At 34.1% G+C, this 27,807-nt stretch overlaps 1 protein-coding gene across 1 annotated transcript in view; it reads right to left on the bottom strand.

The window, feature by feature from the left end:
- Positions 1–27,807, bottom strand: part of ADAM10 (ADAM metallopeptidase domain 10) — a 141,123-nt gene that overhangs the window by 57,607 nt on the left and 55,709 nt on the right. The window contains exons 4-5 of the mRNA XM_072615682.1: positions 21,612–21,770; positions 100–200 (exon numbers count right to left, since the gene is read on the bottom strand). Of these exons, the coding sequence (XP_072471783.1) occupies positions 100–200; positions 21,612–21,770 (260 nt within the window). The remainder of the gene's footprint in view (positions 1–99; positions 201–21,611; positions 21,771–27,807) is intronic.

Genomic DNA, 27,807 nt, shown 5'->3' with positions numbered 1-27,807 from the left:
ACAAATCTTTCAGAAAATATGTAACAATTTCAAAATACAGAGAAAACATATTTACATACTTCTACTTCTATAATAAGGTCCAATAGTGAACTTCATTACCTGTGTGCTTTCCTCTACACCAGTCATCTGGTACTTCCTCATTCTTTCGAATACTGAATGATCTGCACAGCCTCCCTGTGGGCCATATTTATGGGGATATTCTAAAATGTAGGAAAAAAAATGTCACTATATTATATGATGGGTCTGAATATTTACAAACAATGAAACTAAGATAATAAACTAGCATAATAAAAAATAATAAATTTTATGTAGTGTCTGCTATATAACTGGAGGATGACTTGAGAATTTAAAATTGCCATTTGTTCTGAATTTAATTTATCATTATTTTTCTCATAAACAGATATAGGCATACCTCATTTTACTGCGCTTCATAGATACTGTGATTTTTACAAATTGAATGAAGGTCTGTGGCAGCCCTAAATCTACTTAGTTTAATCGGCGCAATTTTTCCAACACTATGTGTTTATGTCATATCTGGGTCACATTTTGGTGACTGTTGGAATATTTTAAACTTTTTCATTACTATTACATACGTTATGGTGATCCATGATCAGCAATCTTTGATGTTACTATTGTAATTGTTTTGGGGCACTATGAACTATTCCCATATAAGATGCCAAACTAAATAATATGTGTGTTCTGACTACTCCACCAAGTAGCCATTCTCCATCTCTCTCTCTCTCTCTCTCTCTTCCCTGAGACCTAAGAGTACTGAAATTAAGCCAATCAACAACCTTACAATGACCTCTAAGCGTTCAAGTGAAAGGAAGTGTCAACTGATGTGGCAAACTTTATTGCTGTCTTATTTTAAGAAATTGTCACAGCCACCTCAACTTTCAGCAATCACCGCTCTGATCAGTCAGAAGCCCTCAACATGAAGGCAAGATCCTACACCAGCAAAAAAAAAAAAAAAAAAAAAAGACTTGCTGAAGGGTCAGACGATGGTTAGCAATTTTTAGCAATAAAGCATTTTTCATTAAGGTATGTCCATTTTTTAGAAAAAATACAATTACACACTTAATAGACCATAGTATAGTGCAAACAAAACATTTGGGAAACAAATTCATGTGACTTGCAATATTCAATTTCTTGTGGTGCTCTGAAACCAAACCCATACTATCTCCATGGTACACCTGATCATAGGATACTGTTTTCATTGAATTTCAATGACCACAATGGAAAATTTCAATACATAAATAGAATGATTAACACAATTTTCTCAAATTTACTCAAACTGAATATGTATCCATAACAGTTTTTTATTTGCCATAATTGTAATAACATTTAACAAAAAATTATATTTTTATAATTCTGGAATAAAAAAGAGGAAGAAGAATGCAATGCAGAACTACTACTACTACAATGTTGGTGGACTTATTAAATTTCATTTCTTCACGTTTCTAGATGAAACAATATTCCTTATCCCTAATTTCCCTTGATTCCCTTATTTACTGCAATTCCATGAAGCCTTCCATAAAGAAGGCAGTCATGAAAATAACATAAAAATTTAACATGTCATCACCTGCTGCCATTTTTTAAATATATTCATTGAAAGCCCCTACTGTCACAATTTTTTTGTTTATTGCTTACTAACCTTTTTTCATCTCCCCTCTCAAAGTGTCACTTTATCTAAAACAAAAGAATACCTGCCCTACTCACCTCACAGGGCCACAACAGCCAATGTATATGAAAAGCATAATGCATTATAAAAAAGTTTCTTGATATATGTCAAGTAGCTAATAAGATGCTAATAATTTTATGGCTTCCTAGTGAGTCTACTTAGTGATTAAGCTAACATTTCATTTCTATCCCAAAATTAAATTTTTTTTTAAACTGGTAAACTAAGCCACATGAAAAATGCTCAAAACCAGACTGACAAAATTAAGAAAAAAGGAAAATGACAAAAGTTGGAAGGGCAGCAGGAAAATGGGAACAATGATACACTGCTGGTAAACAGATATTCAGATATTATAGAAACAATCTGAAACCAGTTCTAAGAAGTCATTTAAACTGTATGTAACTTGTTGACCCAGCAACAATTAATCCTTTACCCCAGGAGATCAAACATAAAGGAAAAGGTGTGATACATACAAAAATATTTATAGCAGATCTTTTTCTGGGAGCAAAGAACTGGAAATCAGAAGGAAGTATCAACCAATTCAGGAATGACTGTATCGTATATGAATGTAATGGAATACTACTGTGCTTTAAGAAATTAAGAAAGACAGTTTCAGAGAAATGTAGGGAGATAGGTATGGACTAATAAAAGAAAGAAATGAACAAAAACTAGAAGAACAATATAATGTTAACAACGTAAAAAGGGAACAATTTTGTATGAAAACTCTGATCAACACAATGATCAATCATGATTCTACAGGGACCAATGAATGTAACCCCGTCTTCTGACAGAGAGGTTATGGAATACACAGAATAAAACACATATTTTGGGGTATGGCCAATATAGGAGTTTGTTTTGCTTGACTATGCTTATTTGTTATAAGGGTTTTATTATTTTTTTTCTCTCTCTCTCTCTGAAAAGGGGGGAGAGAAGACAGAGAGAAAAAATAAATGTTTAATAATTATGGAAAAATAAAACGTAATAAGTCAGTTTATATAAGTTTTCTTAGATAGTTATCTCCTGAAAGAGATCCTTTTTGTTTTTACTTTTCCTTTTACAGTCATTTGCAAAACATATGGATACCTCAGACAAGAACCTTTCAACCATGCTTATCCCTATATCTCTTCCTAACAATTCAACTCAAATTTTTATATAAATTATTGTCAAGCTAGGTTCTGAAACACAAATAAGTATATAGTACCAGTCCTTAAGGAACTTAAATTCTAGTAAAGAAGATAAGTATAGAGATAATACAATTTAGAAAATAATTGGAGAAGAGAAGATGTAAGGATGAGATCACTTGGAGCCAAGAGGATTAGAACTGAACTCATGGAACCTGAATTGGAATTTGAAGAGAATTTAAATAAACAGAGATTTGGAAAGGAGACTATTCCAGAAACAGAGGACAATATTCACAAAGGCATGACAGGGAAAGGACATGACAAAACCTGGAGAATGACAAGTAGTCTACTTCGTCTGGAATAATACTAGAAATTAGAGAAGGCTGAAAAGGTAGGCTGGTTCAAGATTAGAAAGACTCTTGCATGTCAAACTCAGAAATTTTAGAATTTATTCAATGAAAAAAGGGGACTCAAATTTTTTTTTTAGCAAAGAATGATGTAATCAGAATTATGACTAATGAAAATTATTCTGGCGACAATGATAAAATGATAAGAACAGTTAAGAAGAGGAAGAGTTTGGATAAGAGATCATTTAACAGTTTATTATAATAGTCTAGGCTGTTATCAATAAGATCCTAATCCAGGGTGGTTACAGTGAGAGTAGAGAGAAGGGGAAAAACTGGAGATGACAGAAACAGAACTGACAAGACCTAGTAACTGAATGGATGCAGAAAGTGAGGGAGAATGGAGGATCAACGATGATTCAGAGGTTTTGAGCTTTGTTTGCCAGAAAGATGATGAGGCCATTAACAGAAACATTAGTTAGAAAGGATTAAGATAATTAGTTCCATTTTGTATAAAATGAGTTTGTGGTGATGACAAGGCAATTCATATAGAAATATTCTGCAAGCAGTATGAAATGGAGACCTGAACAATAGAAAGGAAATAAGATATACAGCTATGAAATTATTAGCACAGAGATCAACAAAACCAAGTATACAATTACAAAGACAGTATTAAAAAAAAAAAAAGAAAGAGAAAGCAGAGGACCCAGTCCACATATAAGGGCCGGAAATATAATCATATACAAAACTAAAGAACTAGGAGAGAGCAGTATGTGTGTGTGTTAGGGGGAAAGGAAGGGAAGAAGGAAGGAGGGAAGATAGAAGAAGGAAAGGGTATAGCATCAAATGCTAGCAAGAGATCAATGAGAATGAAGATTTTTAAATGGCCAATGGATTCGGTAAAAAGCAATTTTAATTATCTTCATGTCAGTAACTGTGGTCTTTTAAGCATATCTTCATGAGCTTAGGTACTCTATCTACCATACTTATGAAAATCTATCTTGCCCTACAGGAAAGTAGGGGGAAGGGGAATACAAGAGAGGAGAATAACAGAAGAAAAGGCAAATGGGAGGAGGGGGTAATCAAAAGCAAACACTTTTGAGGAGGGACAGAGTCAAAGGAGAGAATAAAATAAATGGGGGGCAGGATAGGATGGAAGGAAATATAGTTAGTCTTTCACAACATGACTGTCATGGAAGTGTTCTGCATGACAACACATGTATAATATAAGCTATATCGAATTGCTTGCCTTCTCAATGAAGGTGGGTGGGGAAGGAGAGAATGTGTTAAAAATTGTTTTTACATGCACCTGGAAAATAAGATATACAGGCAATGATGTATAGAAACCTATTCTGCCCTACAGGAAAACAGAAGGGAAAGGGATAAAAGAAGGTGGTGGAGAGGTGATAGAAGGGAGGGCAGATTGGGGGAAGAAGTAATCAGAATGCACACCATCTTGGATTAGGGGACAGGAGAGATGGTGAGAACTCAAAATCTTGTGAAAGTGAATACTGAAAACTAAAAACTAATTAATTAATAATCTATACCATACTGACAGAATTGAAGTAGAAGGAACTTCTGAATTCAGCTTATTGCACCCTTTATTTTATGGAGAAAGTAAAGTTGTTTTTTTTTAAGGAGCAAAATGAGTTGGGTTAGGTCAAAGAAGTAGTAAAAATAGTAGGTGACCCAAGTGTTCTGATCTTCAGAGTTCATAATTCCTCCTTCTATACCACGCATCAGCCAAGTACTGCCCTCTCTGCCCCTGGCCACTAAATTACTTTTAATTACTTTTTAAAAACATATACACGTGTGTATATATGTATGTGAGTATGTGTATAGTGCTTTAATTCTTACAAAGGACATTCCCTACAGCAAGGAGGTACATATTATTCTTCCTATTTTACTGTGAGTAACTTAATTTAATTTAAGTAACTTATCTAAGTTCACAAAAATGGTAATGTCCAAATCAGCTTTCAAATGTGTACCTCCTAGCCGAGATCAGTGTTGTTTCCATTATACCACATGGTCTCATTAAAGACATAATGGATAAGAAAAGTCAAGCCAAGATGGAAGAGAAGCAGAGATCAGTATAGCAAACTCCCTCAGCAAAGCTCCAAAAAGATCTATAAAACATAGCAGATCCAATTGTGATGGGAAATCCAAGAAAAACTCAGTGAGTCATTTTTCCAGCCCAGGTAGGGATAATCTGCTGACTAATAACAACAGCAACAACAATAAATATAATACAGATTAGAGGTTTGGCAAGAACTCCCAGTATAGAACCCTCCAGCACAGGAAAGGACAGGCACCATGGCAAGAGAAGATCCCAATCCCATACTAATCAGAGACACATACAGCATGAGGTCAAGGCCCAACTGGCAGCTTTATCATCCACTACCCAAGTCCATGCCATAGATCCAGAGTGGACTAAACAAATCTGTGGGAGAACTGAGAGACAGCCAGCAAAGACTGTGGGCTATGTACCTCTGGAAAAGGAACAAGTCCAGAAGCAAACAAAGGTGGAGATGCTCAGATTCCAGAACAGAACAGGGTCCCAGCTTCTAACCCAGTATGAAACTTTCAGAGGACCAAGCAAGATAGGAATACCAGACCAAAGGGGAGACTGCAGTTCTGTCACTCAGGACCAAGCCAACAGGCAGCAGCTGAGTCCAGCAGCATTCTATTGTGAATCAGTCAGCATCGAGGTTAAGAAATTGCAGAGCTCAGAGCAGGCAAGTGCAGCAGACCTTGCCCCTTGCACCAATCCACTTTGGGGTTTGATCTCAACCCTGAGTTTTCCTGATATCCTAGACTAATGAAACACTCAATATCCTCAAGAAAGCAATAATAGGACCTACCCAGAACTTCTGCCTTGATGTGCTCACAATCTAGCCCTAAAGTCAAATCAGACCCCAGGGAGTGTGACTGAGCTGTAAGAATGAGGGGGATAAAAAAAAATTCCATCATAAAAAGCTATTATGGTGACAGGGAAGGTCAAGACAAACCCAGAAGAAGAGAATAAGGCCAAAATATCTACAAGCAAAGCCTCAAAGAAAAGCACAACATGGACATAAATTCAATTAGAATTCCTAGAAGAGATGGTGCAAAAAAAAAAAAGTTTTTAAATGCTTTTGTCAATGAAATGAGAGCACTACAAGAAAAAATTAGAAAAGATCTGAGAACCGTGTAAGAAAAACTGAAGAGGGAATTAAGTTTGGAACAAAAGGTACAAAACTTTGTCCAAAGTCCCTAAAAATTAAAACAGACCAAATAGGAACCAACAAGAAATAAATTTTCTTTTAAAGAGTCAAAAGACTAAAAACAAAAGGAAATCAAAGGTATATTAAATAAAAAACTAATTTCAAAAATAATATCTCAAACCATAACAAAAATAAGAGCCAAGATATTTTAAACTCTTAGAACCAGAAAACAAAGTGGAAACAGAAAGAATTCACTGGTCATTTTCTTTTAAAAAACTGCATTGTTCATGTATTTTTGCCTAATTTGAAGATCTTTTCCACCCATTAATAGGCCCACATCACCTGCTTAAATTACATGGAAGTCACATGTGGTGGGAGGAGCTTTTTGAACAGGTAAAACAGGAAGGGTAGAGCAGAACTGGGAGGAAGTTAGTGAGAGCAGTTAGGGCAGAAGAGAGGACACAGGCAGGTACTGCTAGTTTTGCGAGTGTTTGCTTGTGGGAAGCAACGGCCCTGGGGGGTGGGAGGCTTGGGAATGGCATTGTCCCCTGCAGTTTTGTTTTGTTTACTATGATGGATTTGGCTTTCTGATGTCTGAATAAATGTTTTTCTTCTGCCTTCTACATGGAGATTACTTTGTAATTTAGAATTATGTCAGCATATTCATAGTTGCCACTGACACTGTGAATATTGTCTTGGCGATACAAAAACAAAACACCCTCAAAATGAAAAATCCAGGAACACTATAGCCAAAAATCTAGAACTTTCACAAAGATACTATGAACAGCCAGAAAGAAAGAATTCAAGCACTGAGGAATAACAGTCAGAATTACATACAATTTAGCAATCATCACCATAAAGGAGTAGGATAATCCAGAAGGCCAAGGATATAGGATTACAGCCAAGGATACTTTACCAAGTAAAACTGAGTACACTACTACAGGGGAAAGAGATCTTTGGTGAAATAAAAGCCTTCCGAGCATCTCTGATGAAAAGATCAGAGCTGCAGAGAAACTCTGGAGTTCAAACACAGAGAACAATAAAAAAGCAAATCTGAAGAAACAATCATGTGGGAGATGGCGCCTGTGTCCCCACTGAACTCTGTCATCATCAGAAGTCATTAATCAAAGCCTAAGAGTGGTTCTCTTATGTCGTAATGATCTTAAAAGAAGACTGGAAAGAGACAGGAGAACACTCCAGTTAGGGAACCCTTATCTCACACAATCAGGCTGCCCAAGTACATATCTAGACAACGAAGAAGAGGGGTTGATGTGGGGGCATAGGGTGAGTAGTTGACATCTGAACCTCATTTGCAATCTGAACTGGTCAAAGGAGGGAAGAATACACACACACACACACATATACACACACACACACACACACACACAGTTGAGAACAAAAACATCTTACTAAATAGGGAAATATAAAGGGAAAAGAAGAAGGAAGAAGGGAGAATTAGTGAAAGAGTAGAACAAGGGAGGGAGAAACCTAAGCAAGGCAAACTCTAAGGATATTCAAAACTAAAGATCTTTGTGAGGTAGCCAAGAAGGGGAATAAGAGGGAAAGACACATTAAAAGAATCCTAAAGATTCACCTTGTAAAAAATAAATAGGCAAAGATGAAGCCCCAAACCAGAAAACTAATGTTGGAAGAATGCTGGTCTATAACCATATTGGAAAAATCATAATTTCTATGTTTTAAGGTTCCCTTTTCAGTTTAAAGCCTTCTTGATCAGATTAGCAATGCTACAGGAAAACACAGTCTTTTGGCCCTCACATGTATTCTATCCCTGGTCAGGGCTTATCATTCCTATAAATTCAATGACTGACAAGGAAAGCCAAATTCTGTTTTCTAATATCATCATCTTAGTCAAATTTCCCTACCTTTATCCTTTCTCTTCTTAAATGTGTAACTGAAACTGATTAACAAAAATATTATTTACGTCCCTAAATTCTTTAGTTTCTCCCATTTTTTTGTAATCTGAAGAGATCTTTTGTTGCCATATCATTCAATGTTCCTTCCTCTTACATTAGTACCAATCTAATCAATTCCCTCTCAGATCAGGGTCATTTTACAATCTCACAAGTCTACATGACTTTACCCTCTGAAATTATCCTCCTCTAAACTATTTTAGAAAAAGACACGGATAAATTATAAAGTATCTAGAAAAACAATCTGAACAGTAAAGGGCCTCAAGTTCCTGCTATATGCAGATCAGTGGAAAGAAGTGACCATAATCAATCAATCAAATTATAAGTAGGCATTTATTAAGCACTTACTAGATGCCAAGTCTTGAGATACAAATATGAAGCAATCCCTGACCTAAAGGAGAACAAAATGTACACAGATAAGTAAATAAAAAATATAAATATAATTTTCAGGGAAGCAATTGGGGCTATAAGAAAAGGCCTTACTTTAAATGACAGTGCTCAATCAAGCACTGAAACTTTTGACAAAAAAATTTTAGCTGTGTAGCAAAGTAGAAAGGCTGACATTCAAATGTATTTGAGTACAGCACATCTTTCAACTAAAGATAGCCTGTGGGATTCTGCAACACCCACATTCAACATTTTAGATGACTTTAAGCACAAGTACTACTATGATATTCGATATATTTTTCAGAAGTAGCTTTTCCTATTGCCAGGTTCATACCAGGTTCACAGAATTCAATCTTGTTGTAAAATTATTACCTGTGAAGCTCATAAGCATGAACCTACTATTTAATGGAGGACCAAGAAGTTCTTTAGATCATTCAGGAAGTGCACATCTTGTTTGCACATAGTCATCTGCATGTTATTTCCTGCATTCGATTGTGATTACTGTGAGGCCAGGGATTACTTTTGCTCTTCTTCTTACACCCAGCACTCAGCACAGTGCCTGGCATATGATAGACAGTGCTTGACTTAAGGGTTTCAAATAATAAATTCATAGACAAATTTCATCGGCTGATAACAAGGTTCGATTTACAATACTGTAATGTAAGCAATTAGTCATTTTTATTATTCAAAAAATATATACTTATGTGAGGACTGATTCAGAGAAGCAACCACATGTATCTCAAGGGAAAGAATTACACCATCTCCAATTATTTGAACAACTCCATTTGTATTATATTTAACCAAACACAATCAATGTAAGCAAATCACAGTAATAATGAAGACAATAATCTTGCATCTTACATCTCTTTTCTTGAGTATAAAAATATGAAGTCAAACAGTAATAACCAATGACAAATTTATTTTTAACTAGGAATAAAAACATACACTGCTATTAGAATATGATTGTTTTTCATTTGTTTGCATTCCCTCAAATAATAAAATCACAGTGTAGGCTGTCACTAAATATTTTCTAGTGTTTAAAAAATTACCTTTAACAACCTGAGGAAAAAAGCTTATTTGACTGAATACTAAACCAAATCTGACAGTTCTTGAGTCTCTGGCCCCAATAGCTTGTTCAAATCTAGCCTTAGACACTTAATAGCTATGTCACTTAACTCTGATTGCTTCAACAACACCATCAATAAAAAGTAGGTTCCTTATTACTGAAGGTTGATTTTAAGAACAGAGTATTAATGACAACTTTTTTCAGAGCAGCAAAAAAATCAGAAATCATGAGGTTTCCCATCAACGGGAGAATTATCATAAATGTCTAAAAATATACTATAAGAAATGATGAAAGGGATAATTTCAGAGAAGCCTGGGAAGACCTGTATGAACTGATGCAGCCTGAAATGAACAGAAGAGGAAAACAACTTACACTAAAAACAACGCCTTAAAAATGAAGAAGTTTGAAACACTTAATGCAGGTCAATGTAATGACAAATCACGAAGACTGATGATGGAGAATGTACACACATCCTGACAGAAAGGTGATGAATTAAAAAGGGGTGTGTGTGTGTGTGTGTGTGTGTGTGTGTGTGTGTGTGTGTGCGTGTGTGTGTAACACACACACGTATTTTGGACATGACAACGGAGGGAATGTTTTGCATGACTAAGCATAGCCGTTAAAAGGTTTTCTTCATTTTTTTTCTAATGTAGAGCTAGAATAAAGAAAACAATGCTCATTAAGTGAAAATAAAATTTTAACTTTATCATTAACTTTTTAAATGCCTAAGAACTGGTTCTTTGGAAAGAGAAGACAGAGAAATATAAGGACAAATTAAGGTAATGTAAAAATGAATCTTTTTTTTTAAGGTAAAAAAATAATACAAGCTTGACTTTCTGTTGTGCTGGGAAGAATATGGCTACTTCTAAATTTTTTATTAGCACAGAAATGCTTTCATAGAATGGATATTTGGTTCGTAATCATCATTAAGTTCCATGAAACAGTTCAGGAACTGCTGACAAAAAGTATAAATGACTTGACAAAGTTAAAGTTAAAATGGACTTAAGCTAAAATGGACTTAGTTAAACAAGGTAGACAGGGAAACTACATTATGTCAAAAGGTACCATAGATAATGAAGTAATATCAATACTAAACTCATATATACCAAATTCTATAGCATCAAAATTTTTAAAGTAAAAGCTAAATGAATTACAGGTGTTAATAACAGACAGCAAAACTATAATAGTGGGGGACTACAACCTTTCCCTCTCAGAACTAAATAAAATCTAGCAAAAAATAAACACAGCAGTCAGTCAAGGAGATGAATAGAATCTCACATAAGCTACACATAACCGATATATCTGGAGAGATCTGAATGGGAAGAGACAGGAATATACCTTATTCTTAATAATATATGGTACCTTTACAAAAACTGATCATATATTAAGGCGTAAAAATGTTATGATTAAGCAGAAAAGCAGAAATATTAAAAGCATCCCATTCAGATCATAATGCAACAAAAATTATATTCAGTAAGGGACCTGGGAAACACAGATCAAAAATTAATTGGAGATTAAATAGCCTAATCTTAAACCATAATCTGAGGAAAATGCCTCTCTCTAAATGTCTACACATCAATAAAACAGAGGAAGAGCAGACTGATAAATTGGGTATACAATTTTCAAAACTAGAAAAAGAACAAAGCAAAAATCCCCAATTAAACACCAAAATCGGAAATCCTAAAAACTAAATATATAAATAACACAAATGAATGTAAGAAAACTACTAAGTCAATAAATAAAACTAAGAGCCTGTTTTATGAAAAAAAAATAAATCATTGGTTAATATGATTTTAAAGAGAAAACCAAATTATTAGTATGAAAATGAAAAGGGTGAACTTATCATTAATGAAGGTGAAATAAAAGCAATTATTAGGAGCTATTTTGCCAATTATGTGCCAATAAATGTAACAACTTAAGAAAAATGGAAGAATACTTAAAAGAAATATAAGCTGCCTGGATTAACAGCAGAAGAGCAAAAAGAATATCTAAATAAAACTATTTTAGAAAAAGAAATTGAGAGGCCATAAATGAGCATCTTAAGGAAAAAAGCATCAGTACCAGGATGAATTTGTACAAGTGAATTCTACCAAACATTAGATGATTAATTCCAAATTTAAACATATCATCGTAATAATAGGCAAAGAAGGAGTCTTATCAAATTCTTTTTATGTAATAAATATGGTATGGATAGATACCAAAACCAGGAAGAGCAAAAACAAAGAAAGAAAATTATAAAACAATTTCACAAATGAATAAGTATACAAAAATCCCATTTAAACCATAACAGTAGCTGGGAGACTACCAATACACACACATATGTATGTCACAAAGATTATACATTGTGATCAAGTAGGATCTATACTAGGAATACAAGAATGGTTCAAGGAAACCTATTAACAAAAGTATTATATCAATAACAAAAGTAATTACATCAATAACAAAAGTAACAAAAACCATATGATTTAGATTAGATTCAGAAAAGGCTTTTGACAAAATATAACACATTCCTATTAAAAACACTTGAAAGCACAGGTATAAATGGATTTTTTCCTTAAGAGTGATAAGATGCATCTACCTAAAATCATCAGTGAGCATTATTTGTGATGGAAATAAGCTAGAAGCCTTCCCAATAAGATCGAGAGTGAAACAAGGATGCCCCTTATCACCAATATTCAATACTGTATTAGAAATGCTAGCAATAGAGAAAAGAAAGAGAAAGAATCAGACTGGACCATGAGGTAATAAAAACTCTTTTTGCAGACAACATGATGATGTACTTGGAAAATCTTAGAGATCCAGTAAAAAAAAGCTAGTAGAAACAATAATTTTAACAAAGTAGCAGGATACAAAATAAATCCATATAAATCATCAGCATTTCTATATATTATCAACAAAACCCTGCAAGAAGAGACAGGAAGAGATATCCCATTTGAAATAACTATAGACGGCATAAAACATCTGGGTACATACCTGCCAAGACCCAGAAACTACAAAAACATGATTATAAAACCTTTTTTATACAAATAAAGTCAGATTTAAATTAACCGGAGAAAAATTAATGGTTCATTGGTGGGCAGAGCCAATGTAACAAAAATAACAGTTCTATCTAATCTACCTATTCAATGCCGTTCCAATTAAATTATCAAAAATTATTTTAATGAGCTAGGAAAAAATAAAATAAAATTCATTTGGAAGAACAAAAGGTCAAGAACATCAAAGGAATTAATGAAAAAAAAATGAAGGAAAGAGGTCTAGCAGTACCAGATTTTAAACTGCACAATAAGGCAGTAACTATTAAAATTATCTGATACTGGCTAAGAAATATAAAGGAGATCAACAAAACAGAGATACAATACATTGTATTAAATGATTATAGAATCAAATTATATCTGATAAATGTAAAAATTTAAGCTTTGGGGACAAGAATTCACTATCTGCTAAAGAACTGATGAGAAAACTAGAAGGTAGTCTGGCAAAAATGAAGAACAGACCAATATCACATACCATTTACAAAGATAAAGTCAAAATAAAATAACAATAATAATAATAAAAGTAAATCAGAAGAACATGAAAAACATTACCTACAGACTTGAGGACAGGAGAAGAATTTGTAAATAAAAAGAGACAGCATTTTGAGATGTAAAATGGATAATTTTGATTGCATTAAATTAGAAAGATTTTGAATAAATAAAATGTAGCCAATATTAAAAGGAAAGCAGAAAACTGGGGGTGGGGAGGTTGTATAAACGGTTTCTCAGATAAAGGTCTCACATCTCAAAAATATGGAGAACTCTTGTCAAATTTATAAGAATATACATCACTCCCTAAATGGTGAAATGATATGAATAGGCAGGTTGTTGGTTTTTTTCTTTAATGAAGAAATAAAAGTGATCTATATAATTACATAAAAATGCTCTAAATCATTACTAATTAGAGAAAGGCACATTAAAACAATTCTGAAGTATCATCTCACACCTATAAGATTGGCTAAAATAATAGGAAAAAAACAACAAATGTTACAAGGAGTTGTGGAAAAACTGAGACACTAATACACTGTTGGTGGAAGTATGAACCGATCCAACCGTTATAGAGAACAACTTGGAATTACGCCCAAATTATTATAAAACTGTGTATACTCTTTGATCTAGCAGTATCAATATTAGGTCTCCTTTCCAAGTTGATCAGGGAAAAAGTAAAAGAACCTATACATTCTAAAATATTTACAGCAGTTCTCTTTGTAGTGGCAAAGAAGTAGAAATTGAAAAGACGTCAATCAACTGGGGAATGGCTAAACAAGATGTGGTATATAATTGCGATGGAATGCTACTGTGCTGGAAGAAATGCCAAGCACATTTATCTCAGAAAAACATGGAAAGACTTGCATGAAATAATAAAGAGTGAAAGGAGCAGAACAAATAATATTGGACACAGTTATAGCAATATCACTCAAAGAATAACTGAGTGACTAACCTGTTCTGAGAATTATGAATATCTAAATCAACTACAAAGGACCTATGAAGGAAGAAGCTATCCATCTCCAATGAAAGAACTGATAAACAGAAGTATACATGGTACAATTTTACAAGCAGGAGTGTGTGTGCATGTGCGTGTGCGTGTGCACGTGTGTCAGTGAGTGTGAGTGAAACGGTGGTCTTGTCTAGTTTGGGGTAGGGAGGGAGTGAGACAGTTTGGAACTAAAAGGATAATGACATACATATCCTCTCTCATGTTAAGTAGTTATAGAAAAACATAACGTTAAACAAAACAGATGTTAACTCCATGAGGATGTCAATGATTAAAAATTAGCAAAACAATGTTACAGCGGAGTTTGGTTATAATACAACCATAGATGCTATTTTAAATGGCATTGGTTAAGTAAACATTACACAAAATGAACTTAAATAACTCACTGTTCAGCTGTATGAAATATTAGTAAACAATAAAGAACATTACTCCCAGGAAAGGGGGAAGAAAGTAGGGGGATGGGGATAAGAAATTTAACACTAAATCATACCATCTATCTGCCAAAAAAGAATAAGATATAATTCGTATTTACTATTTCAAACTCAAAGGTGGTTTTAAAACTCCAGTCTTTTCTTCACATGGAAATAGAAAATTCAGGCTTTCTTTTCCACTAAAATAGACATCATTACATATTTAAATGGTCCCCAAAATGTACAGCATATTACATATATGTGCATGACAAAAAACAGTTCATAAACTCATGTAATGTTGATCATTTGAATTTTGTATTTACTGATTTATCACATTTTTATCAAAGGCTAAGATTTGTTCTGAAAGCCTGACATTAAGTGTATAAAGAAATTTCCAAAATAAATCCAAGGACCAACACATTTGTATTTGCCAAACTATGTCACGGATATAAAGTTTCTTGAATAGGAAGACTGCTCATAACAAAATTTTCCAATATATACTTTCAAATTCACTAAAGAGTTCATTTTCACTGGCTACTATATTCACTATAAAAAGAGACAATGATATTTTCCCTCCAAAACACTGACAATATAATTCTTTTTTACATAAAAGGCTTTTGTTTAATTAATGAATAAGACCTCATTGAGATGCTAAATCATTCCATGCCTTGTAGTTTCCCTGAAAAGGCCAAACAGCATATTCTTTCATAAAGAATGAGTCATGAGTGTAGAATGTTCAACCTACTTAAAACAAAGATTTGTCTCATATCCACTCCCTTTCTTATAACTCCCCATCCTACCAAATTTCCTAGTTTTTATGTTAACCATATTACTAGAAAAGAATTTATAAATGATATCCTTTATAATGACATCAGCTGCTAATGGGGAACGTTAATCACAATTCAGATCCCCAATCAGTTTAAGATTGAAGTTCTGTTGCTCAAGGCACCGTAGTTAAGTGGAAGAATCAAGGACCCTCAAAAGGATTCCACTTTGCTTAGCTGGCTTGTGAATTCATTACTGATCCAAATGGGAAGAAACAGCTTGCATTTTACAAACTCTAAAGAACAAGGTTATGGCTATGGAGGAATTCATCCTAGAACAAGTGTTCATCTTGCAGTTAACTATTTTACTATTATTGTTATTATATTAATACAAATAACAACTAAGAATGATATAAGGCTTTAAGCATTTGAATATATTATCTCATTTTATACTCACCACAACCATTGGAGGCAGATATTATTATCCCCAACTTACATTAGAGGAAGATAGGTTGCAAGAGCTATTAATTTTCTGGGGAAGATCTCAATTCTTGTCTTACTAACTTCAAATCCATTTTCCTACTACACCAAGATGCCTCTCATCAATCAGAGATCTAATTACACAAAGTGTGTCTTAAATATTAATTTAAGAAGGACCCAGTAAGGTAATAAAAATTAAAAGCTTTCACAAGTATATAGTAAATAAACTGATGCTACAGGCAGATAGCTATTGAGTTGAAATCCACTACAGCGTTTGATCCTAGCACTTCCAAGTCAGCAGATAAGGTTGTGCCCAAGTCTCACACTTTGTCTTTCTTTTCAGTGGCTTCTTGGGTTAGGATTTAGTATGTCTATGGAAAATGACAAATGCTAGAGATAATGTGGGAAAATACATACATTAATATACAGTGAGTGGAACTGTGAACTAGTCCAACTACTGTGGAGAACAATTTGCAACTATGCCCAAAGGTGTATAAAATTGTGCATACCTTTTGGCCCAGAAATACTGCTACTAGATCTATACACCAAAGAAAGCAATGAAAAGGAACTTGTGCAAAAATATTTACAGTAGCTCTTTTTGTGGTATCAATGAACTGGAAACTATAGGGATACTGAATAACTGGGGAATGGTTGAACAAGTTATGGTATATGAATGCAATGAAATATTTTTGTGCTATAAAAAAATGATTGCAGGGATGATTTCTGGAAAAACCTAACAAGAATTATATGAACTGATGCACAGTGCAGCAAGCAGATCCAGATGAACAATGTATACAACAGCATCAATATTGGAAGGAAGATCAACTGTGAAAGATTTAATAACTCTAATCAATACAATAATTTACCATAATTCTAAAGAACTCATGATATATAAGGCTATCTACCTCATATAAAGAATTAATGGACTCAAGAGTATAGATTAAAGTTTGGGTTTTTTTTTCATTTTTTTGCTTTACTTTTCTGGAACGTAATGTGGCTAATGTGGAAATGTTTTATTTTACATGGCTGTATATATCATAATGCATATAGTATTTCTTGCCTTTTCAATGAGTGAGGGAGAGGTTGGAGGGAGGGAAGGAATGTAGAATCAAAAATAAAAACTAAAATTTAAAAAATCAATTATACTTCTATTATAATAACAAACCCAAGAGGTAATAACAGGAAGAGAAATTACATCCTAAAAAAACTACAAAATGCTTAAAATACCTGAAGACTTGTATAGAATCAATTACAAAGTGTTCCTTAAAGAAACAAAGGACTTTTAAGTTATTTATATTAAGCTATTTATAGGTGGAGGAATACTTAGTGTTTGTGGCTGTGCCATGACAATATGATAACATAAATGACATTACCAGCTATCATGATTTTAAATACTATTTTGTTCATTTCAGTATTTTCAATTGTTTTGACTTCATTTGGGGTTTTCTTGGCAAAGATATTGAAGTGGTTTGCCATTTCCTTCTCCAGCTCATTTCACAGATGAGGAAACAGGCAAACAGGATTAGGTGACTTGACCAGGAACACAGAGCTATTAAGAACCTGAGGCCAGATTTGAACTCAGGAAGATGAGTCTTGCTGGCTTCAGACCCAGCACTCAATCCACTGTTATGACCCAGTTTCCCTTTTCAATGCTACAGAAATCAAATTATCAATGGGATTCACAAAGCTACCACCTTACTTCAGGCCTTGTCACTTTCCACCTAAGATTACTGAAACAGCCTACCTCCTTATTGGACTCCCTAACTGAAATCCTCTCTATTCAGTCCATCCTCTACAGAGCTGACAATTATTTTTGCTTAAGTGCATAGATGACCATGTCACTGACTACTCAATCAACTTCAGGGACTTTCAGAACTTATAAACCATTTCAAGAAGCTGCACCTTTGCTGCAAGCTAACAAAAAAAAAATTTTCCAGAAAGTTAATAGGGTCACTGATGTTCTAACAATTTAAAAAGAAAAGATCAGACACCACCAAAAAACAAAACATTCCCTGCTTAACCACAGAAAAATATATAAAAGTGGAAACGTTAAATACTGTGGAAAATATTGCAAAATATCCAAGAAATTTGAAAAAGGAAGCTTTGAATATGACATATTTAGCAGATTCCAGATATAGGAGGTTGGAGAGGGAATGGAATACAAGAAAAACCACAATACAAAAAACACTGCTATCTTTATGACAAGTCACCGCTTGTTGTGACTTTAATTCTTTGGACTTCAGCAATTCCATGACTGGTAATCATATATTATAGAAGAACAGAGTTGGTAGCCATTTGATTAAAATATAAAATTTCAACTTCTAATATTATTTAATCTTTTCAGAGTAAACTGGCATTAAAGTCAAAAAATTCTTACATTCACCATACTTTCAATATTCCCTATAAAGTTCATGGCAAAGTAATTCTGTTGCATAGTTTATATTTGCCTATACATGCAGAATAATAAGTCATCATGAACATTTCCATAGCTAATGAATTAACTATTCGCTTTGGTCAGTGCTTTTTTCTATCTTTTCTCCCTAAACTCTACCATTCAGTATTTTAAAATTAGAAAAATTAGTCTGAACCCATTAGTACATGAAACCTTACAAGAAAACCCAAGGACAAGAATAAAATATAACTTCCAACTTGGTTTTTAAAAGTCATGTTCAACCTATCTTTCCAGTCTCATAGGGTATTTCTATCCTTTCCCATACTTCACAATTCAATCAAACTGGCCTTTTTTAACTGGGAAAGAATTCTTGCAAATAGTGTCTGTGATAAAGGCATCATTTCTAAAATATACAGAGAACTGAGTCAAATTTACAAGAATACAAGTCATTCCCCAATTGATAAATGGTCAAAGGATATGAACAGGCAATTTTCAAAGGAAGAAATTAAAGCTATCTATAATCTTCTGAAAAAATGCTCTAAATCACTACTGATTAGAGAGATGCAAATCAAAACAACTCTGAGGTACCACATGATAAATGTTGGAGAAGATGTGGGAGAGCTGGAACACTAATTCATTGTTGGTGGAGCTTTGAGCTGATCCAACCATTGTGGAGAGCAATTTGGAACTATCCCCAAAGGGCTACAAAAATGTGCATAGTCTCTGACTCAGCAATATCGCTCCTGGGACTCTCTCCCAAAGAGATCACAGAAATGGGAAAGGAACTCGCATGTACAAAAATATTTATAGCAGCTCTCTTTGTGGTGGCCAAGAACTGGAAATCAAGGCGATGCCCATCAATTGGGGAATGGCTGAACAAGATGTGATATACGAATGTAATGGAATACCATTGTGCTATGAGAAACGATGAACAGGAAGACTTCAAGACGCCTGGAAAGACTTATACGAACTGCTGCTAAGTGAAAGGAGCAGAACAGGGAGAACTTGGACCATAGCAACAACCACAGTGTGCAAGGAATTTTTCTGGTAGACTTAGTACTTCATTGAAATGTATGGACTTAAAAATTTCCAACAGACTCTTGAGGCAAAACACCTTCCACATCCAGAGAAAGAACTATGGAACTGGATCACAGACAGAAACAGACCATTTGCTTTTGTATTATGTTATGTTTTGTTTTATGCTTTCCCTTATTCATTTTAATTCTTCTATGCAACATGCATTTAATAGGAATGTATGTGTAGAATCTATATAAGATTGTATGCCATATCAGGGAGGGAGTGGGGAGGGAGGGAGGAAGGAATAAGAGGGAGTGGAAAAAAAATCTAAGATATATGGAAGTGACTGTCGACCACTGAAAACAAATAAAATAATTCAATTTAAAAAAAAAAACCTGGCCTTTCTATATAGTTCATACAAAGTACATCATCTCTAGTCTCTGTGATTTTATCCTGGTTGTCCCTCATGCCTAAAATGTTCTCCCTTCTCATCTCTGGTCTCAGGGAATACCTCTCTCAAGATGCTGCTCGAACACCACTTTTTGAACAAAGTTTTCCTGATTCTCCAACCACTAGAGGCCTCCCTAACTACCATGTACTTATTTTGTGTGTGTATGTATGTGTGTATATATATATATATACACACATACATACACACACACATACATACATGCTGTCTCCACTGTTACAATAAAAATTTGTTGAGAGAAGATTTTATTCACTGTATTTGCACCCAAAGTACTTAGCAAAGTGTCCAACACATAGCAGACATGTAATAACTGCTTATTGATTTGCTGGGAAAGGGGTCTTGGGGGTGGGGGAGAGGTTAACAGAAGTTGAACAAGATCTAGATTACAAAAAAAATTAAAAGTAACTTTATCTTTAATGGGGAAAGAAGGAAATTGCTAATATATAAAATAACTGAAAAAAGCCAAATAAACTGTGGTATTTGAAGGTAATGAAATATTACTATACAATAAGAAATATAAAATATCAAAAATAACAAGAATGACAGCTCTTAGCACAGTGCCCAGCACACATCAGGTGCTTAATAAATGTTTATTGACTAACTTGGTTGAAAATGAGATTATATCAAAGAAATAATTCATATATACTGATGATTATGTTAAAATCATAAAAAATCTAAACACAAGATTTTTAAAGAGATTGGAAGAGAATACAGAAATTAAATGGGTCATTAGAACTATTTCAATACAACTAAAAAGATTTTTTAAACAACATTTTTAAAGTGTATTTTGTTTTATTTTATTTGAATATTTTTATTGAAGGCAACTAAATTCAGGATACAAATACTGAAAAATAGGGAGAAAACTGTTTTCTTTTCCAGTTGAACATTTAAATGTGTTCTAGGTTAAATACCAGGTCAGGTCATTATTATCTGGAGCTTCATCAAATAGGGAGCACAACATTACTTCAAGGGACTAAAAGAAATAGTAACAGTATTCAGAAATTACAAAAATGACTAATATTTATTATAAAAGATGGATTCAACAAATAGTTATTCATGGCAAGGCACTGTGCTCCAGAATATGGTAGGTAAAAAGATTAGTAAGTCACATTTTCTTTCTTCATATAAAATCTAGGAGAATAAGATGTACAAAAATATTCCTGACTTAAATTCCGCACTGAAAGTGCAATAAAAAGATTGCAGATTTAGAGCTAGAAGTGATCTCAGAGGCCTTCTAATTCCATTAAGTAATTTGCCCAAATCAAAAAATATTAAGAGCCAGGATTCAAATCCAGATCTTTCAAATCACTGAGTATTTATGAGAGTTCAAAGGAATTTCAGATTAAACTGAGAGAGAAATCTTCAAAATTAGGTTTCAAAAGAAAATAATTTATTTCAACTCAATAAATATTTAATGTATACAAAGAACAGTTACACATGCTATATTTTGTTTATGAAAATAATAATAGTGATCTATCAGTACAGCATGCATATAAAAGAACAATTTTATATCATAAAATGACTGACTGTTAAATTGATATAAACTTGTGAAAACTAATGTGTAATACAAGATTTCTTAGTTCAAAAAGAATTTCTTATAGCCAAATCAGCAAAATATGTGTGGTAGAAACTGACATAAAAATCAGCCTCATTTTATAGAATTGACTTCAAAACAACTACTTTCTAGTTTGATTAATAAATAGCTTTAGAAAGAAAAAAGAGCTTACAATTTGTCTTAAAGGTCGCCATAACTATGGCCCAGTTTTTGTGTTCTGGAAAAATATTTCTTCGTAAGATTAGCTGATGGTAAGAAAGTACTTACTGATATCATCTTCATGATAAATGACAGAGTGAAATGGCAGGGTTCGGTCCTTAATATATCTCTCTGCTGGTTCAACATAAAATGTGCCACCACGAGTCTGGATGAATCCTTCAAATCTTCCATCAATAACTGACCCATGACTTAAGGTTCCTTCTTCACCTATTGAAGAAAAATCATACTGAACTATTCTCATATCAACATAATCTTTCCTTTAAAAATTCCTTCTTAAGCTTACATAAAAACAAATCATCCCAGCATAATCCTCAGTATATTAACTGACAATACATGCTGTAAAACAAAACTGATGGCACCTATCATTACACATTTTATTTAATAATCTTAAAGAACTATGATTTTACCGATATGGATATTCCTTCAAAAAACTCAGATTGCAATACTTTTAAACTGCATTCTATTCAGTCATCCACATTCTCCCACAAATCCTCCAAAAAGAGTCTTCCCACTGCTATGGAGGCCTTCCACCCATTCTTTCAACTGCTCAGTGATACCAATGTACAGTTCAGTTTGCCAATTTCTCACCTCCTCCTTTCATTCATGTATCAATTAATGACAAGAGCATAGCAGAACAAATTTAAATTATGAGTAGCATGTGTATTTTAATGTAGGAGAACATATGAATTGGTAAGAGTTATAACAACAAAGTTCAACCCCCAAATCACAGAGCTGAAAGAATACAAAGGTTATAATTTTCCTAAGAAAGGCCTTTCTCTACTCCCACTCAAGAGTTTTTGGATTGGATTGAGGCGATAATTTGCTTTATTCATATATACTTAAGAAATGCTTTGATAACAATACACCAAAGCTCTTTGCCAAAGCAATTCTTAAGTATTAGGAATAAAGATGAATAAAATTGAGTTAAAAAACTTTAAAATTCTTAAATTGTATTTTAGAAAGAATATTTTTCAACTGCATAAATGAGATAACAATTTAGTTCAATAAAGATTCAATATCTATAATAGGGAAATTTTTTGTTAACATTAGAGTTTAAATTTTTCTCAATGAAAAATGTTTTTCTATTTTAATTTGTAAATTTATTTTTAAATTTTTCTGACTAAAAAAACACATTATCTTCTTTGATCCTCATGAAACCTTGCGAAGTAAGTGATATTTTATTAACTCCATGCTACAGACAAGCTACAACATATTAAAGTCAGGATGCATATCTAAATACTCCTGATGATAAATCCAATACTCTACTCATATCCACTTGAGTTATGCTGTCTCTACAGGCCTTCCGCATGTAAAGAATAGGATAAGGGCTGAAGGGAAAATACATCAGTATTTTGTAACAACATACTTTCATCTAAAAGTAACACAGTTATTATCATTTCTTATTCCTGACAATCCACATTGTGTTAGGTGAGTAGAGTTTTCTCTCCAGATGAGATCTTTAGGGGAAAAAGATATTAAACTATTAGCACACCAACTTAAAAGAGTAAAGATAAAGTAACTATGTACAATTCTAGGTTCAGGATTCAATTAAAAGAACAAAATTTCCTCTTTGGGAGTACAGACCTTATACAGACCTGTAACCTCACTGGCGTTAGCACACCCTACACCTGTACAAACAGCAATCCATTCAGTATGATTCTTTACTTTCTACAAATTTTTGATAACCCATCCAAAACGACAGAAGCCTTCCGCTTTTTCTTCTTTTAAAACATTTATTATATTTATTAAATATTTCCCAATTACATGTAAAATAAAATCAAATATTTTACATAAATTATGTAAAACTGAGGTCCAAATTCTCTCCCTCTGTCCTGTGTCTCTCCTACTCCTTGAGAAGGCAAGCAAGGTGATATGGATTATATATTTGAGGAATTTTTTAGGTTTCTCTTGAGTCTTGTATTTGAAAGTCAAATTTTCTATTCAGCTTTGGTCTTTTAATCAAGAATGCATGAAAGCTCTCTATTTCATTAAATATCCATTGTCTTCCCCTGAAAAATTATACTCAGTTTTCCTGAGTAGATTATTCTTGGTTATAATCCTAATTCTTTTGCCTTCTAGCATATCATGTTCCAAGCTCTCTACTCTTCAACATGGTCAGTGTTAAATCTTGTGTGATCCTAACTGTGGCTCCACAATATCTGAATGATTTCTTTCTGTCTGTTGAACATTGACCTCTGGAATTTGACTATGATATTCTTGGGAGCGCTCATTTCATTTTTATTTCACCATCTTAGATTTATAGTCTTCCAATTTCTATTTTACCCTCTGGTTCTAGAATATCAAAGCAGTTTTACTTGATAATTTCTTGAAATATGATGTCTAGGGTTCTTTCTTTGACCATAGGTTTCAGGCAGTCCACTAATTCAATCTAAATCTCTAAGTCAGCTGTTTTTCTGATGATATACTTCATATTTTCATCTATTTTTTATTCTTTTGACTTTGTTTTATTGTTTCTTGGTTCATATGAATTAGGTTCTAAGTTCATATGGACTATTTGTGCCTGATCTGTGGTAGTCGTCCAAGTTCACACTAAGATGATCAGCCACAATCACATACACTGTACCTGATCTCCAACAGCAATGTCATTTTGGTCCTCTTTGAGGCTGAAGGACAACAACCATTGTTTCTAGGTGTCTCATGGAATCATTAATTTCACTTGACCCAATTTTAAGGAATTATTTTCTTCAATGAGCTTTTATACTTCTTTTACCATTTAGCCAATTCTTTTTTGTAAGGTGTTATATTCTTCAGTATTTTTTATGTCTCTTTTTACTAAGCTGTTGTCCTTTTTAAGTGATATTTTATTTTTTCCCCATTACATGAAAAATAATTATAAACACTGGTTTTTTCTTTAATTTTGAGTTTCAAATTCTTGCCCACTCCCCCCTTCCCTCCCCCTGCATTGAAAAGGCAATTTGATATAAGTTATACATGTGCAGTCAGGTAAAATATATTTCGACTTCAACCATATTGTGAAAGAAAACAGACAAAATAAGGAAAGTTTAAAAAAGTATGCTTCAATCTACTTTCAGACTCTAGTTCTTTCTCTGGAGATGGATGGCATTTTTCATCACAGGTCCTTTGGAATTGTCTTGGATCATTATGTTGTTGAGAACAGCTAAAGGATTCATAATTGATCATCATGCAATATTGCTGTTTTACAATGGTCTCCTGATTCTGCTTATTTCACTTAGCATTCGTTCATTTCAATCTTTCCAGGTTTTTTCTGAGAGTACCCTGATCATCATTTCTTATAGCATAATAATATTTCATCACAATCATATACCACAAATTGTTCAGCCATTCCCCAGTTGATGGGCATCCCCTCAAATTCCAATTCTTTGTCACCACTAAAAGAGCTGCTACAAATATTGTGTACACATAGATACCTGTTTCCTTTGATGTCTTTAGGATACGTACCTAGCAGTGGCACTGCTGGGCCAAAGGTAGACATAGTTTTATAGCCCTTTGGACTGTTCCAAATCGCTCTACAGAATGGCTGAATCAGGATAGCACTTCACCAGCAATACATTAGCATCTCAATTTTCCCACATCTCCTTTGTCATTTTCCTTTTCTATCATATCCACCAATCTGATAGGTATGGGGTGGTACCTCAGAGTTGCTTTAGAAGCAAAACACTTTTGAGGATGCACAGGATGAAAGGAGAGAGAGAGTAGGATAAATGGAGGGGGAAGGGCAGAATAGAATGGAGGGAAATACACAATAATCTTAACAAAAAATTTATAGCAAGTTTCTGTGATAAAAACCTCATTTCTTAAATATAGAGAAAACTGAGTCAAATGGGATATGAGAAGGCAGTTTTCAGATGAAGTAATTAAAGCTATCAGTAGTCATGAAAAAGTGCTCTAAATTACTATAGATTAGAGAAGTGCAAATTAAAACAATTCTGACATACCACCTATCGAGATTAGCTAATATGGCAGAAAAGGAAAATGACAAATATTGAAAGAAATGTAGGAAAATTAAGACATTAACACACTCTTGTGCCTTTTTTACTAAGCTATTGACTCTTTTCATGATTTTCTTGCATCACTGTCATTTCTTTTCCCAATTTTTCCTTTACCTCTCTTAGTGGATTTTTAAAATCCTTTTTGAAATATGCTTGCACTTGGGTGGGGGCAACAGGGGGCAGAGACCAATTCATATTTTTCTTTGAGTATATAGTAGTTTTGATTTAACAAAATGTTGTTTGCTCATTTTTCTAGCCTATTTCTTGACTTTTAACTCTATGCTACAGTAAGGCTCTGCTTCTGGGGTAGACGGGAAACTGTCTCAAGCTTCAGGATTTTTGTGTAGCTGTTATCAGGGCTAATTCTGGGGACCTGTAAGTTTTCAGTTCTTCCAAGATAGTATGGTCAAAGGAGAGGTAGATTTATTATTCTCCTGACCTGTGCTCTGGTCTGTGAGCAGCTACAAGCTTCTCTGGAACTGTGACAGGGTCCTGGCTCTCAGCACCTACAAGCTCTGGCGTGCTAGTGCTCCTTATCCTAGGACTACCACCTAGGATTGCAACCCAGATCCCACTATGGGATCTGCACCCAATACCAGCAGAGACCCATGTAATCTTCTGGCCAATTGCCCAACCCTCTCATTGTCTGTGGGCTAAAAAATCTGGAAGGCAACGCTGCTGCAACTGCTTCATTTGCCCCCAAGACCCACTACTGGTTTGCTGGGGCAGAGCCTGTGCTGGTGCAGGTTGCATTGAACTGCACTCCACTCTCATCCCAGTGCAATAGACTTTTCCTGCTGACCTTCTAAGTTGTCTTGGGCTAGAAAGTTATTTCATTCCATCCTTTTGTGGGTTCTGCCACTCCATAATTTGCTTTTAGGTATTATTTAAAGTTGTTTAGAAAAAAATTTGGGAGAACACAGGTGAGTCCCTGCCTTTTCTCCACCACCTTGGCTCCACCTCCAATCTAGGGTTGTCTTTCCATAATTTTCTTCCCTCACTCTCATTTGTTAATCCAACTTCTTCTCTACCACTCTTATTTGATTTTGAAAATCATTCTTTAGCTCTTCCAGGTATTCTTGTTGGATATGGTTCCAATTCATATTTTTCCCTCTCTTGAGATTTTGTTTGTAGTTATTCTGACATCATTGTTTTCTAAGTTTGTGTCTTGATCTTCTGTCAGTAGTTTTTTTATAGTCAGATTGTTTTTTTTTTTTCACTGTTGTTGTTCGCTCACTTTTTTCAGCTTATTTCTTAGCTTTGAACTTTACATTAAAGTTGGACTCTATTCCTGGAGTGAGAGTGGGGTGGCAAGTGTCAGCCAAGCCTCACATTTTTTTCTCATTGCAGTTTTCAGAACGAGTACTGGTGATCTGGAAGTTTTTGGTGCTACCAAAGTGGTGTGATCTAGGGAGAGGTGTAGTCATAGCCTTACCCAGGAAAGGCCTGGACCCCTTGGGATTACAATCATACTACTTCTCTGGATTCATGCTCCTCAATACTTTCCCTCAACCCCCTGCTCCCTTCTGACCAAAAATGCTCCTCTCTGTCCTTGAACTGTGACCCAGAAGTAAGTATAGGCAATGGATTTGCCAAACAGTATCTGGGCCTGAATTCATCTCTGCTAGCCTAGAAACTCATACACATTTCAATTCTTAAAAACTCCCACTAGACTATCATCTTTTAAAGCTATCATTCTATGTCTCTCCCTATTTCTCAAATGCCTTTCTTCTCTCATTTTTCTAAAACCTCTGCAAACTAGCTTCTAACCTTATCATCAAATGAAACATCTCTCCAAAGTTACCAATGATTTCTTAATGAAAAAATCTTTTTTAAAATATCATCCTTCTTACTGCTGACCACTGCCTTCTCATTGCTACTCCCTCTGGGGTTTTTGCTGACACTTGGTCTCTCCTCCTGACTACTCTCAACCTCCACTGATTCATCACAGACTCTCTTCCCTTTTTTTTCCTCTACAGTTTCTCATTTGGTGACCTTATCAACTCCCAAGGGTTTAATTATATCTCACTTCAGATGATATCCCTGATCTTTATAATTAGTCATAGTGGCTCCTTTTTACCTCAAGTATAAAATGTAAAGTCTAATCTTTGGCTTTTCAAGTCCTTCACAGACTTGTCTCTAAACTATTTCCTAACCTTACTATACATTACATACCTTCAGTGTAATCATCTATAATCCAGCCAAGATTTCTGTCTTTGCTGTTTCCAACATGTAATACTTTGTCTCCCATT

This window comes from Notamacropus eugenii, chromosome 1 (genome assembly GCF_028372415.1).
Source record: "Notamacropus eugenii isolate mMacEug1 chromosome 1, mMacEug1.pri_v2, whole genome shotgun sequence".
Classification (NCBI taxonomy): domain Eukaryota; kingdom Metazoa; phylum Chordata; class Mammalia; order Diprotodontia; family Macropodidae; genus Notamacropus; species Notamacropus eugenii.
The sequence above is the reverse complement of the archived record's forward strand: the minus strand, read 5'-3'. Positions and strand labels throughout refer to the sequence as shown.